The 15,768-nt window shown below is 42.4% G+C and overlaps 2 protein-coding genes across 3 annotated transcripts in view; one reads left to right on the top strand and one right to left on the bottom strand.

Annotated features, from left to right (window-relative positions):
* Window positions 1-14,636, bottom strand: part of acp1 (acid phosphatase 1) — a 43,047-nt gene extending 28,411 nt beyond the window's left edge. For both annotated transcript variants that reach the window (XM_072560989.1, XM_072560984.1), the window contains exons 1-2: window positions 14,489-14,636; window positions 12,176-12,249 (exon numbers count right to left, since the gene is read on the bottom strand). In XM_072560989.1, coding sequence (XP_072417090.1) covers window positions 12,176-12,249; window positions 14,489-14,564 — 150 coding nt within the window. In that variant the 5' untranslated portion in view covers window positions 14,565-14,636. The remainder of the gene's footprint in view (window positions 1-12,175; window positions 12,250-14,488) is intronic.
* A 16-nt stretch (window positions 14,637-14,652) lies between these two features.
* sh3yl1 (SH3 and SYLF domain containing 1) overlaps window positions 14,653-15,768 on the top strand; it is a 165,870-nt gene continuing 164,754 nt past the window's right edge. Inside the window, exon 1 of the mRNA XM_072560974.1 lies at window positions 14,653-14,883. Within this exon, the coding sequence (XP_072417075.1) occupies window position 14,883 (1 nt within the window). The 5' untranslated portion in view covers window positions 14,653-14,882. The remainder of the gene's footprint in view (window positions 14,884-15,768) is intronic.

Raw genomic sequence — 15,768 nt, 5'->3', positions numbered from 1 at the left:
TGACTTGAAAGTCCAAATCATGAAATTTTCATTCAAATACAATAGTTCCCAGAATAATAGCATGAATTTGTTTGACTTGTGCTGAAGATAGTTTGCAACTTATATTTGAAATTATCTTCAGCCAAGTTTGTGACCAGAATTCCTCACTTCAAAAAAAAGATTTAAAAAAAATGCTGATTGGATGCTGCTGCTGTCCCAAAAATACTGGTCTATACTTCTATATCAATGTGGGAGAAAATGAGGACTGCAGATGCTGGAGATCAGAGTCAAAAGTTTTACAGAGCAGCGAGGAGAAAATGCAGAGAGAATAGAGGGTTGCCAGGAAGGAAAAGCGCAGAGGGAGAGTCCACAGCAAGGCACAGAGAACTGCTGGGTATATATTTGGCCAGCGGCTGAATACAGAAACACTACACGTGTATTGTCTCCCACCTACCCTCCTCCTCTAACCAAAAAAAAAGGGACTCTAGTGTGTTGCTAAGGCAAGGTATTATGTGGATAGGTCATGTGCTGTAGCTGTATGACGTGGGAGCAGGCTGATCTCATTGTGAACGGCAGTGACCACATCTGTAGCAAGTGTTAGTTGCTGGAAGAACTCCGGATCAGAATTGACAATCTGGAATCTGACCTTCAAACACTGCGACACATCCAGAAGGGGGTGAGTCACCTGGACGCTTTGTTTCAGGAAGCAGTCACACCCGGTAGATTAAGTAATTCAAATTCAATAAGTGATCAGAACAACAGGGTATGACTATAAGTGAGGCAGGTAGGGGGATTCTGAGTTCAGGAGTGGAGGAGCCTCAGCCCTTGACCTTGTCCAACAGGTATGAGATCTTTGCACCCTGTATGGATGAGGAAAAGGTTTGTGGACAGGATGAGCCAGCTGACCACGGGACCATGGTGTAGAAGGCCATTGCAGATGGGGGAGCAAAAAGACAAGTAGCTGTTATAGAGGATTCTATAATTAGGGAGACAAATGGTATCCTTTGTGAGCCGGATCAGGAGTCCCACATGGTGAGTTGCCTGCCCAGTGCCAGGTTGCGGGATATCTCCGACTGGCTTGAAAGGATAATGGAGCAGGAGGGAAAAGATCTAGTTGTTGTGGTCCACACTGGCACTAACAACATAGGCAAGGCTGGGAAGGAGGACCTGTTTGGGGAGTATCAGGCACTAGGAAGGAAATTGCAGAACAGGTCCTCGAAGGTCATAATCTCTGGATTACTACCCGAGCCATGAGCTAATTGGCATAGGGATAAGAAAAGTAAGGCAAGTAAATACATGGCTAAGATATTGGTGTGGGAAAGAGGGATTCCATTTCATGGGACATTGACATCAGTTTTGGAACTGGGGCAATCTGTACAGATGGGACGGTCTCCACCTGAACCGATCTGGAACCAGTGTTCTGGCGAAAAGGATAAGTATGGTAGTCACTAGGGCTTTAAACTTGAGTTGGAGGGTAGGGGATGCAAAGGGAAAGGGAAAGTAACAGGGAGTATGGAGTCAAGTAGAAAGATAAAGCAGCATATGTGCAGGGTTTAAATTCAAGGTAGACTAGGAATGAAGCAAAAAGCAAGGATAACTTAGGACATATGACTAGAGATGTTGGAAATCATGAGGATATGAAAATTAGCATTAAGGCGCTTTACCTGAATGCTCGTAGTATTCTTAACAAAGTAGATGAATTAACAGCACAAATCATCATGAATGAATAATAATAATGTGGTAGACATCAAAGAGACATGGTTGCAGGGGGGTCAGGACTGGTAGTTAAACATCCAAGAATTTATAACTTATCGAAAAGACAGGGAAATGGGCAGAGGGGGTGGGGTTGCCTTGTTAGTTCAGATGAAATTAAATCTATGGCACTCAATGACATAGGGTCAGATGATGTGGAGTCTGTATGCGTGGAGTTGAAGAACCATAAAAGCAAAAAAGCCATAATGGGAGCTATGTACAGACCTTCCAGCAGTGGTCAGGACCAGGGGTGCAAGATGTACCAGGAAATAGATAGGGCATGTCAGAAAGGCAAGGTCAAGGTCATCATTGGACTGGGTGAATAATGTTGCCAGTGGATCTAAAGAAAGGGAATTCATGGAATGCTAACAGGATTTTTGGAACAGCTTGTCATGAAGCCCACAAGGGACCAGGCTAATCTGGACTTCGTGCTATGCAATGAGCCAGATATTTTAAAGATCTTAAAGTAATAGAACACTTAGGAAGCAGCGATCATAATATGGTAGAGCTCAGTCTGCAGTTTTAAAGAGAGAAGGCAAAATTGTATGTAATGGTGTTACAGTTAAATGAAGATAATTACAGGAGGCATGAGAGGGGAACTGACGAAAATCGACTGGAAGAGAGCCTAGTGGGGAAGACAGTAGAGCAACAATGGCAGGAGTTTCTGGGTTTAATTGAGGATAAAGGAGACGTTCATCCCAAAGAAAAGAAAGATTATCTGGGGACAGGCATGGGGGGGGAATTAGACAGCCATGGCTGACAAAGCAAGTCAGAAAATGTATCAAAGAAAAAGAGAGAACCTATAAAGTGGCTAAGAGCACTGGGAAAATCAGAAGATTGGTAAGACTACAAAAACAAACAGACTGTAACAAAGAGAGAAATAAGGAAGGAAAGGATCAAATATGAAAGAAAGGATCAAATATGAAGGTAAGCTCACCATCAATATTAGAAATGATAATAAAAGTTTATTTCAATGCATAAGAAACAAACAAGAGGCAAAAGTAGAAATTGGGCCTCTCCAAACTGATACAGAAAGGGTAGTGCTGGGAGATAAGGAAATAGCTGAAGAACTTTGTGTCAGTCTTCACAGTGGAAGACACGAGTAATATGTCAACAATTAAGGAGAGTCGGGGGGCAGAGTTGAGCATTGTAGCCATTACAAAAGAGAAAGTGCTAGGAAAGCAAAAAAGGTCTAAAAATTTATAAATCTCCTGGCCCCGATAGGCTACGTCCTAGAATTCTGAGTGATGTGGCTGAGGAAATAGTGGAGGAGTTGGTTGTGATCTTTCAAAAATCACTGGAGTCAGGGATTTCACTGACTGGAAAATCACTGTTGTAACCCCCATTGATCAAGAAAGGATCAAGACAAAAATTGGAAAATTATCGGCCGATTAGCCTAACCTCGGTTGTAGGAAAAATTCTAGAATTCTAAATTCTTGGAAATGCAGGGTCGGATTAGAACAAGACAGCATGGATTTAGTAAGAGAAGGTTGTGCCTGACAAACCTGTTAGAATTCTTTGAAGAGGTAACAAGTAGGTTAGACCAGGGAAACCTGGTGGATGTTATCTATCTAGCCTTCCAAAAGGCTTTTGATAAGGTGCCTCACGGGAGGCTGCTGAGTAAGATGACGGCCCTTGGTACGAGAGCTACTGGCATGGATTGAGGATTAGCTGTCTGATGGAAGGCAGAGAGTTGGGAATATCAGCTGGTGACAAGTGGAGTCCTGCAGGATTCACTGTTGGGGCCGCAGCTGTTCACTTTACATAGAAAAGTACAGCACAGAACAGGCCCTTTAGCCCACGATGTTGTGTCGAGACCTAATCCTAATGTAAAATATAGTAACTTAACCTACGCACCCCTCAACTCACTGCTATCCATGTGCATGTCCAGCAGTTGCTTAAATGTCCCCAATGACTTCACTTCCACCACCTCAACTAGCAACGCATTCCATGCATTCACAACTCTCTGCCTAAAGAACCTACCTCTGATGTCTCCTTTATACCTTCCTCCTAATATCTTCAAACTATGACTTCTCGTAACAGTCAATCCTGCCCTGGGGAAAGGTCTCTGGTTATTGACTATTTATTCCTCTCATTACTTTGTACACCTCGATCAGGTCTCCTCTCTTCCTCCTTCTCTCCAGAAAGAAAAGTCTGAATTTATCCAACCTTTCTTCATACGGCAAGCCCTCCAGTCCAGGCAGCATCCTGGTAAACCTTCTTTGCACCCTCTCCAAAGCCTGTGTATCTTTCCTATAGTAGGGCAACCAGAACTGGGCACAATATTCCAAGTGTGGTCTCACCAGGGACTTGAAGAGCTGCAGCAACACCTCACGGCTCTTAAACTTGAAGTCCCTGTTAATGAAAGCCCAAACACCATATGCTTGCTTAACAATCCTATCCACTTGGGTGGCAACTTTGAGGGATCTATGTACTTGCACACCCAGATCCCCCTGTTTCTCCACTCTGCCAAGAATCCTGTCTTTAATCCTATATTCAGCATTCGAGTTTGACCTTCCAAAATGCATCAATTCACATTTATCCAAGTTGAACTACATCTGCCATTTCTCAGCCCAGCTCTGCATCCTGTCTATGTCGCACTGCAGCCTGCAGTAGCCCTCTATACTATTGACGACACCTCCAACCTTTATGTCATCTGCAAATTTACTAACCCACCCCTCAACCTCCTCATCTGAGACATGTATAAAAACTACAAAGAGCAGAGGCCTAAGAACAGAGCCCTACAGAACCCCACTCAACACTGTCCTCCAGGCAGAATATTTTCCATCTACAACCACTCTCTGCCTTCTTTCAGCCAGCCAATTCTGAATCCAGATAGCCAAGTCTCCCCGTATCCCATACTTCCTGACTTTATGAATGTGCCTACCAGGGGGAACCCTATCAAATGCCTTGCTGAAATCCATATACACCACATCTACTGCTCTACCATCGTCGATCTGTCTTCTCAAAGAACTTAATAAGATTTGTGAAGCATGACTTTATATATTAATGATCTGCATGAAGGAACTGGGGGCTTTCTGGCGAAGTTCACCAACGATACAAAGTTAAGCAGGCAGGCAGGCAGTACTGAAGAGGTGGGGAGGCTGCAGAAAGATTTAGGTAGTTTAGGAGAGTTGTCCAGGAAATGACTGATGAAGTTCAACGTGAGCAAACGCAAGGGCTTGCACTTTGGAAAAAAGAATACAGGCACTGACTATTTTCTAAACGGTGAGAAAATTCATAAAGCCAAAATACAAAGCGATCTGGGAATGCTAGTCCAGGATTCTCTAAAGGCTGACGAGCAGGCTGAGTCCATGGTTCAGAAAGGAAATGTAATGTTGTCATTTATCTCAAGAGGGTTGGAATATAAAAGCAGCGATGCATTTCTGTGACTTCATAAAGCTCTAGTTAGGCCCCATTTAGAATACTGTGCCCAATTTTGCTCAATGGGGCTCAGGAAGGACATACTGGCACTGGAGCACAGAGATTCACGTGGATGATCCCTGGAATGGCAGGCCTAACATACAATAAACAGCTAAGGATCCTGGGATTGTACTCATTATAGTTTAGAAGGTCGAGGGGAGATCCAATAGAAACTTAGAAGATAATGCATGGCTTACAAAGGTGAACGCTGGGAATGTGTTTCCGTTAGGTGGGGAGACTAGGACCCATGGGCACAGCCTTAGAATTAGAGGGGGCCAATTTAGAACGGAAATGAGGAGACATTTCTTCAGCCAGAGAATGGTGGGCCTGTGAAATTCATTACCATGGAGTGCATTGGAGACCGGGATGTTAAATGTCTTCAAGGCAGATATTGATAAATGCTTGATCTTGCAGGGAATTAAGGGCTACGGGGAGAGTGCGACTAAGTGGAGTTGACATGCCCATCAGCCATGAGTAAATGGCGGAGTGGACTTGATGGGCCGAATGGCCTTACTTCCACTCCTATGTCTTCTGGTCTTATATTCTTAACAAGTGCGTCACTGGAAAAGCACAGCCAGTCAGGAAGCATCTCAGGAGCCAGACATTCGACATTTCAAGTATAAGCCCTTCATCAGGAATTTTGTTGGGGGGGTGGGGGGGAAATGGTGGTGGTGCAAGAGGGTTAGAAATAAATGGGGGGGTGGGGGTGGGGCTGGGGTGAAGTAGCTGGGATTACATGAGGTAGATGAGGGTGGGAGGTGATAGTGATAGGTTGGAGTGGAGGGTGGAGCAGATAAGTGGAAAGGAAGATGGACAAGTAGGACAGTGCCGAGTTGGAGGGTGAGATATGGGATGAGGTGGGGGAAGGGAGATGAGGAAAGTGGTGAAAATCGACACTGATTCCGTGCAGTTGGAGGGTCCCAAGGCAGAAGATGAGGAATTCTTCCCCCAGGCATCAGCTGACTAGAAATTGGCAGTGGAGGAGGCCGAGTACTTGCATGTCCTTTGTGGAGTGGGAGAGGGAGTTGAAATGTTTGACCATAGGGCGATGGGGCTGTTTAGTGTGTATGTCCCAAAAATGCACTCTGAAACATTCCACAAGTTGGCATCCGTTCTCCCTAATGTAGAGGAGACCACATCGAGAGCAACGGACACAGTGGATGGGTGTGCTGAGGTGCAGGAGAGTCTCTGTCAGATGTGGAAGGAGCCTTGGGACCTTGGATAGAGGGGAGGGCGGTTTTACACCTCTTGCGGTGGCATAGGAAGATGCCAGGGGTGGAGGGTGGGGTCGTAGGGCCGTGGACTTAACAAGGGAATCACGGAGGGAATGATCAGCACCCTCACCTTCATCTACCTATTGCATTCCAAGCTACCTTCTCCCCAATCCCACCTCTCTCCCATTTATCTCTCAGCTCCCTTTGAGCTCGCCCCACCCCCCCACATTCCTGATGAAGAGCTTATGCTTGAAACATCAATTCTACTGCTCCTCGGATGGTAACTGACTGGCTGTGCTTTTCCAGTGTTACACTTCTATATCAATGTGCCAAAGCATGTTTTTAAGCAACACAAAAGAAAACCAAAGGTATGATAATTCTTATAAATGAAGATGCATTCGACAAGTTTCTACAAATATTAGGCAAAACAAAACAAACACAATCACTGTGGTGTACATTCACTATGAACTACTATCAAAAACTTACAACACTAGGAGCAGGATTCAATACAAAGTAGTTAATTGGCAACTGAAGAGTGAAAGGAAAAAAGATTGAATTCCTTTTCAACAGAAACAGCAAGGATAGACATTAATTGTGCTTTTTATCCAGAAATGCTGCCAGACCCGCTGAGTTTTTTTTGCAATTTGTGTTTTTATTTCCAAATTTTTAAATTGTATTTGGTGACAGGGGAGGTGCCAAAAGACTGCCAGACAGCTAACGTGGTTCCACTTTACAAGAACAGCAGTAGAGATAGACCAGGGTATTATAGACCAGTGAACGCAACATCAGTGGTAGGGAAGCTATTGGAGGAAATAGTGTAGAAGATAATTCATCTTCGTTTAGAGTCAAGATTTGATTAGAGATTGTCAGCATAGCTTTGTCAGAGGGAAATCATGCTGATGTTTGAGAGGATGTGGCCAAGTCATTGGATGTGGGTATGGCAATTAAATTAGACAGTAGAACCAAAAGGTAATAGTGTCCGAGTACTACTGAGCCACGAGCTAGTTGGCACAAGGTCAACAAGGTTAAACGCGTGGCTCAAAGATTGGTGTGGGAGATATCGGCTCAAATTAATGAGACATTAGTACCAGTGCTGAAGAAGGAGCGAGCTGTTTTCTGCCATGGGATCATCTGATTCAGAGAGTACCTTATATGGATTTCAGCAAGACCTTTGACAAGGTCCCACACAGGAAACTAATAAAGAAGATAAATGCTCAAGGCAGGCGGGTTAATGGCAATATGGACTTAAAATTGGTGAAGTGATAAGAGACAGAGGGTTGTGGTAGAAGGCTGTTCACATGACTGGAGCATGGTATGTGGTGGCACACTACAGGCATCAGTGCTGAGTCTCTTCTTGTCTGTGATGTTCATAAACGATGTAAATGAGAATGTGGGAGGGATGATGACCAAGTTTGTGGATGACACAAAGATTGGCTGGGCTGTTGACAGTAAGGAGGAAGATGTTAGGTTACAAGAGGATATGAACAAATTGGTCAGATGGCAGATCAATGGTAGATGCAATTTAACCCTGACAAATGTGAAGTGATGCACTTTGGAAGAAGGAACATAACGGACTACTCAATGAATGGCAAGACACTATGAAGCTAAGAGGAACAGAGGGATCTTGGGTTGCTTGTCTACAGACCTTTGAAGGTGACAAGACAGCTTAATAGGGTAGATAAGATGATATGCGGAACACTTGCCTTGATTAATCATGGCACAGGTTATACGAGCAGGGAGGTTATGTTGAAGCTGTACAGAACATTGATTAGGCCATAGCTGGAGTACTATGTGTACTTTTGGACACCACACTGTAGTGAGGATGTGACTGCACTGTAAGGGTTGCAAAGGGAATTCACCAGGATGTTGCATATGATGGAGCTTTTCAGTCCTGGTAAGAGGCTGGATAAGCGAGTTGTTTTCTTTGGATTGGAGACAGTTGTGGGAGGACCTGATAGACATGTATAAGATTATGTGTAGCATGGACAGGGTGAAAAGAAAGCAGTTGGTTCCCTTGGCTGAAGAATCAATAACAAGTGGGCATAAATTTCAAGTGCAAGGAACGAGGTTAGAAGGTATGTGATCAGAATGTGGCAGTTTGTGTGTGTTTGTGTATGCTTTTGTGTGCATAGTTTTTCGAGGTGGGGGGAGGGGTTCTGGAGTCACTGCCTGCGAGGGGTGTTGAGGCTGGAAACCTCACAAACTTTAAAGAGTTTGCATGAGCCCTTGAAGTGTCATAACATTTAAAGCCATGGGTCTAGTGTGGGAAAGTGGGACCAGTACAGGTCATAGTATATTTTTGCTGATATAGATTTGAGGAGAGCCTGTTCTGTACTGTCTGATCTTATGAGAGTCCTATTTGAACAACTGCAATCTATGTGACACAGATACATGCCCAGCACTATTGGGGAAGGAGTTTCAGGAGTTAGATCCCGTCATAGTGAAAGAATGGCAAATATAGCAGTGAGGATGGTATGTGGCTTTGAGGGGAACTTGCAGATGGTGGTGGTGGTGGTATTTGTTTATTGCCCTGCTCCCCTCATGATAGAGGTCATGGATGTGGAATTTTACTTATGCAGGAGCCTGAGTGAGTTGCTGCAGTGCTTCTTGCAGATAGTACACACTACTGCTACCGTACATCAGTAGTGGAGGGAATGCATATTTGAGGTGATGAATGGGAACTGCTTTATCCTGGATAACATTGCACTTCTAGTGTTGTTGCAGATGCACATAGCTAGCTGTGACACCCCTAACATTGCCATTTATAAGACTTTCAGGTTTTGCGGAGTCAGGAGCTGAGTTATTCATCACAGAAAAGCCTCTTTCAAATTGGATGAAAAACAAAATCACATTGTGGTCACTGTTACCCAACGGTACCTTAACTCTGACAATCTTAATTAATCCAGTCACATTACACAATACCATGTCTAACATAATCCAATACTGAGCTGCACTAAGAAACTCTGTTGAAAGTATTCTATTAATTCCTCATCTAGGCTACTCCTGTCCATTTTATTTTTCCAGTTTAATATGAGTTAAGATCACCAATGACTACTGCTGTCCTTTTATCACAAGAACCCAATATCTTTTCTTGAATATTTCATGCCACATCATGGTTACTGTTAGGAGACCTGCAGACCACTCCCACCGATGACATCTTTCTGCTACTATTGTTCATCCTCACTCGCTCAAACCAATGCTACATCCTGATTTGCTAAAGCAACATCATATCTAATATTACCCAAATGCTATTCTTGAATAACAGTGCTACCCCTCCACCTTCATCTAGCTTCCTAATCTTTTGCGAATGACATTTATCTCTTAGCATTCAGGACTGAATTCTTGTCATCCTAAAGTCATGCTTTTTCCGGTCACTAGGAGGTAGTTAGTGGGGGGAATTTAACAATGGTAATGCTGTTAAACATCAAGGGAAGATTGTTCAATTTTTATCTTGTTGGAGATGACCATTGTCTGGCATGTGTATATCATCAGTGTTCCTTATCATTCACAAGTCCAAATTTGAATATTACCCAGGTCTTGCTGCACGTTGGCATGGACTAGCTCAGTGTCAGAGTTACAAATGCGCAGCCATCAGATAGCATCCCCATTTCCGACCATATGTTGGAGGAAAGGTCATTACAGGAGAAACTGAAAATGTCTGGGCCTCGGACTCTAGCCTGAGAAATTCCTGTAGCAATGTCCAGTGGCTGAGATAATAGGTGCCAATTAACTACAAGCATCTTCCATTGTGCTAAGGACGATACCAACCACTGAACAGAGTTCCTGATTCCAATTGACTTCACCTTACCAGGGATCCTTAAATAGTACACTTGATCAAACAGCACCTTGATCTCAAAGGCAGTCACTCTCAACTCACCTATGGAATGCAACTCTTTTGTCCATGTTTTGACCTAGGCTGTAAAGAGGTCAGGAGCTGAGTGGCTACAGTTGGATCCAAGATAAAAATGATCACAAGATGGGAGGTAACAGAATGGATTGGAGGATGGTTATGAAACAGAAAATAGACAGTCAATGTTCCTGGATAAATGGAAATTAGAAGTAGTGCGATGCAGGAATATGAACTCTGATTACTGTTTATCAGCAATACCGAAAGTGCATGCGAGGACGAAGGTGGTGACTATATCAAGTTACCAAATTAAAATCAGTATAATTAAGTACATTTTGGTGGTTCACTTATTACTTGGAAATTACAGTTACAAACATTTGTAGTGCAATGAAACACACCAAATTACTTTGCAGAACCATTATAATACAAAGTATAACAATGATCCTTGTAAGGAGACATTAAATATGAAGGCATAAATGAAGGGTTTAGCAGCAAATCGGTTGAAACAGGAGTGAATGCAGTCAATATTATGGAGACATAAGCACATCATCTTAATGATGTAAATGAAGCTATACATTTTAAAGGTATCTGGGAGAGAGGAGGAACAAAAAGAGAGGGGGAACAAAAAGAGAGAGGGAAAAAAAGAGAGAAGGATCAGCTAAGCAATCTGACAATTTTGCGCCAGCAGATGACTTGAGAGGTGGTGGTAAAATAGAGTGAGTGATTTCACAGAGACACACCAAGGAGATGAGAAATGAGAGGTGGCTAAGGATGGATCTTTGGGGAGCAGCAGAAGAATAGTATGAGAGCAGGAAGAGAAGACATTCTGGCGCTTCTTTGGCAATAATTAGAAACAAATTTGGGAAGTAGAGCACAGGCCATTAGAATATCATTACATTAACTATTAAAAGCAGCAACAGGTTTGATATGCTCATAAGGGATAAAGTTCCATAATTTCTACAGGTATGGAAAACAAATCAGTGAGGTAACTTTAATTTACATGGATTTTAAACCACCCATGGAATTACACAAAGTTCTGATCTATATAATAAAAATACACCAGAGTAAATGCAGAAAATATTTGCAAGGACATCACTAGAATTGGAAGTTTCAAATTAGGTGGAAAGATTGGGTTTCTTTTTGGGATAAAAGCTAAGAGACCCATGAAAAGACTTCATACTCATTAAAGTTTTCAATGGAGTAGACGTGGAGAAACTCTGTTGAAACGTACATTAGTCCATAGAAAGTGGGCATAATTATAATTCACTGACCATTTATTAAGTGAAGAATTTCTTTCCAAACAGAATGGTGAGGATGTGGAACTCTGTGCCAACTGGTTGATTGACACTATTGATACATTTAAGAGAATGCGCAATGTGAACATGAGAAAGAATCAAATTGATGAAAGGTGGGAATAAAGAGTGAGAGCAATCTTGTGTGCATTAAAAGTGATATTTACCATTTGAACTAAATTGTTGTTATGTGCGATAGATTCAATGTAACAAAGTTCTCTTGGAAAACAATCAGATAAATAAACCTTTGACATCATTGCCAAATATATAATGAGCCAGAAGGACTGGGTAAGTCTCACCTGCTCCACAGGTGTGACATGACACTTCTGAACAGATTGTTTAAACATAAAAGCATATAATTGTTGCATTAAGATTAAACTTTCACATGAGTACTTTTCACTGTATTATGATCAGTAACAGTATAAACAATTAAGTACAAACATGAAATCTTACATAATTTTTCAGTACAGAATCAAATTAGAAATCCTGAGTGTGTCCATTGCTAATATATTTACTAGTGCAAATTTAGCACAAGGACAACACCAGGAAATTGGTATCAAGCATATTAATAACACAGCTGGTTTATGCTTTTGATTTATCCACTTATGATTGATTATTTATTTAGAATTTTAACAACTAAGTTTTTCGAAAAAGAGAGTAGGACTTACTTTGCTTGTAATGCCTCGATCCGTTACCAGCTTCCTGAAGATAGCTTCAGCAATTGGAGATCGGCAAATGTTGCCTTTAAAAAAAATCCAAAAAATGTGCTTGCATGAGTTTTCTCTAAAGTTTTAGAGCAGGTATATTATACTTAAAAGTATATAAAATTTCTGTACTTGATAGAAGCTAAACAGAAGAATGATTTATATTCAAATTTGAGTTCCATATACCTCTAGTTTGTGTACACAATTAAGATACATTCAGAAGTTTCTCAACAGAGGTGCACTTAGAAAGCACCAGCTCTGACAGACACTTTTTAAAAGTCAGTATTATAGTTTCACTCACACCAAGAACTACTATTTAAGAGTCAATATCATCTTGCTTTTTGAAGAAATCTACTCAGATAATACCAATAGTCGTTTACACTTCAATCTATATTAATAATTTACTGACTCGACATACAGCTCAGGAACTTATGCCATATACATCATTAAGTGACAGGTCATAAGAATAGTATGCTACTTAGTTCCATAAACCTGCTCCTGTCAATCTGTCAGACCATAGTTGATTTAATCTTTGATTTCTATCCTTTGACAGCTTTATCTAATATTCTCTGGATTGAAAGTGTTCCTTTGTTGAGTCATAAAGTAGAATTCCTAAAGTGTGGAAACAGGCCCTTCGGGCCAACAAGTCCACACTGATCCTCTGAAGAGCATCCCACCCAGACCCATTACTCTACACTTTCCCCTGACTAATGCACCTTACCCATACATCCCTGAACACTATGGGCAACTTAGCTTAGTCAATTCACCTAATCTGCACATGTTTAGATTGTGGGAGGAAACTGGAGCAACCAGACATAGGAGAATGTCTGTGTGGAGTCTGCACAGTCACCTGAGGCTGGAATCAAACCTGGGTCCCTGGCGCTGTGAGGCAGCAGTGCTAACCACTGAGGCACCACGCTGCTCCATCTCATAGGGTTTGAAGAAAGAATCCAACATAAATTGATTCATCACTGGGTTGTAATGTAGGAGGAATGATGACCAGAGGAAAACAGTCAAGGCAGAAAGACCAAAGAGGTTGTCAAGAAATTCTTTTTAAAATAGTAAGATATGGAATCCACTGTCTCAAAGTTTTGTGGAAGCAAACTGATTAACAAGGTTAAATAAAAGGAAATAAATAAGTACTGTGCACAGAAAGATAAATTTGCAGGGTCCAGGACAGTAACTTGGATTTATATAATCACCTTTCACACCATAAACCATCTGGGACACTTTATAACTGTGCCATAAAATAACACCTTACGTAGCTTGGTGCCAAACTTGATCACAAGGAAGTGACTAAAAATTTGGTCAAAGTAGATTTTTCGAAGCAATTTACATAGAGAAAACAGAGACAGTACTGGGACGGAATTCCAGGATGTAGGACCTTGGTAGTGGAAAGTGAATCAATGATGAGGAATACAACTGGGCATGTTCAGGGTTCCAGAAGTGCAAAGTACAGCTACCTTAAAGGGAGGAGACACTGGAGATTACAGATGTAAGAAATGATTCATGAATTTAAAAACAAGGAGAAGAATTTGAAAACTGGCATGTTGCTAAATTGGAAGCAAAGCTCAGGGGGCCAATGAGATTGTTGTGCATCAAGACTCAGGCAGCAGAATTTTGGAGGATTTCAGTTTAGGTTGGGTAGACTGTGCAAGGCTAGAAGTGTATTGGAAATAACCATGTCAAGGAGTGACGAATAGCATGGATGAGAATTTCAGCAGCACAATCTCGGTCAAAACTCAGCAACTTTGTCACAATAGGGCAGGTAAGAATAACCGGCGACTTGGCCTAATTGGATATCTGCACAACAGGGGCATCGTGGCGTCACTTGAATCCCAGACAAATGTTCCGCGGACGGAGATGCAAATTCTACCAGATGTAATTAGGAGCTAGACTAACGATGACGGTTGTTAGTTGCCCCTCTGGATTAGCAATGACCTTCAGGAAAGCAGATCTGTAACCAGCACCTGTTCTGACACTCCAGATCCGCAGCAATGTGAATGACTGTTAAACGCCCGCTGGCCTAACCGGGGACTCCCACATCCAATGAAGGAATGGATCGTATAACCACCCTCACACATAATACCCACACCCCTCCCGCTGCTGGTCGAGATTGAATCTGAGAGACCTTGAGCTGCGCGCGCGCGCGACCCCGGCAGCCGTTGCTCCCCACGAGGCCGCCACGAGCCCGAGGGAGTGGGGATGGGGATGGGGAGAGCGCGAGCGCCGCACGCGCCCTCGTTCATTCAGTCACTCATTCTTTCTCTCACTCACCCAAACAGACAAACAGAACCGACTGCTGCCCGCCCGCCATCTTCACCGGGTCCTGCTGGGAGATCGCGTCATTCATCTCCGTTTACTCTCCTGCCTGCTCCACGCAAACTCCCGGGACCCGCTCGCTGGAAATCGACGTGTGTAGTAGCTCGTCCTGAGCCCCTCTCCGCGCCATAAAAAAAATATGCTACCATCAGCTTTATTGAGATATGGGCGGGTTGGTGACAAGTGTCCTAATTTCTCGGCACATCCTCGGACAGCTGCGAAGTAGGGGTCCTTCAGGATCTATTGGGTGGTGACCAGGTGTAGTTAGCTCAGGTAAACTCAAAGTGAGTTTGGGCTGGGACTCTAAATAGTCTGCATTTAAGAGTTTTAGAGGATCATTATTTGTAAAAGTAAGTTTTATTTTTGCCTTTTACTATGTAGATTAGTACAATTTTTGGGAGAAACCCTTTGTCAGTCTGTTCTGAAGTGTAATTTTTGTGGTGTAATAAGTATTTTGAGTTTTAGGAGCAGACATACAGCAAATTTGTTCCACACAATCACGGAAGCATTGAAGGCCGTAGTTCACTTCGTTGTGTCCTATTCTCTTGCTTTCTCCCACAGCCTTTCTCCCATATGAATAACTTTTCTTTTTCTACTATTTATCTCAGTATGTTTTGAAAGTTATCAAATCTGCTTATTTCACCCTTTGGGTATTGCATTCCAAGCACTTATTCTGGCATTTTATCCTGCCATCTCATCCTGATCCCTCTTTGCCAATTAGCTTAAGTCTGCCCCCTCATTCCTCAACCATCATGGTAGAAACCATTTCAGTTGTTTATCAATGATCTGTAAAGAGTTAAAGAAAAACTAAATATCTCTAATCTCTTTCCATACATGAAGTCTTTCATGCCTGGTGTTTTCTGAGTAAATTTTCTCTGTAACTAATGCAAGCTTTGAGTTATTTTCTGAAATGTGGTTGCCAGAATATAGTTTGGCTAAATTCTAACCTATGATTTCTGAACATTGAATGCAATTACCTTGCATTAATACTTTATATGTTCTAAATATAAGGTGTTTTCACAACAATATTTGTGACTTGTAGTTATACAGACATTCACTCCATTCACTTTAAAATTGGACTGTTTAGATTGTTGTGGTTCTGTTCGCCGAGCTGGAAGTTTGTGTTGCAGGCGTTTTGTCCCCTGCCTAGGTGACATCCTCGGTGCTTGGGAGCCTCCTGTGAAGCGTTTTTGTGTTGCTTCCTCCGGCATTTAAAGAACCACACCAACGAGCAC

This window comes from Chiloscyllium punctatum, chromosome 3, assembly GCF_047496795.1.
Source record: "Chiloscyllium punctatum isolate Juve2018m chromosome 3, sChiPun1.3, whole genome shotgun sequence".
Taxonomy (NCBI): Eukaryota; Metazoa; Chordata; class Chondrichthyes; order Orectolobiformes; family Hemiscylliidae; genus Chiloscyllium; species Chiloscyllium punctatum.
The sequence above is the reverse complement of the archived record's forward strand: the minus strand, read 5'-3'. Positions and strand labels throughout refer to the sequence as shown.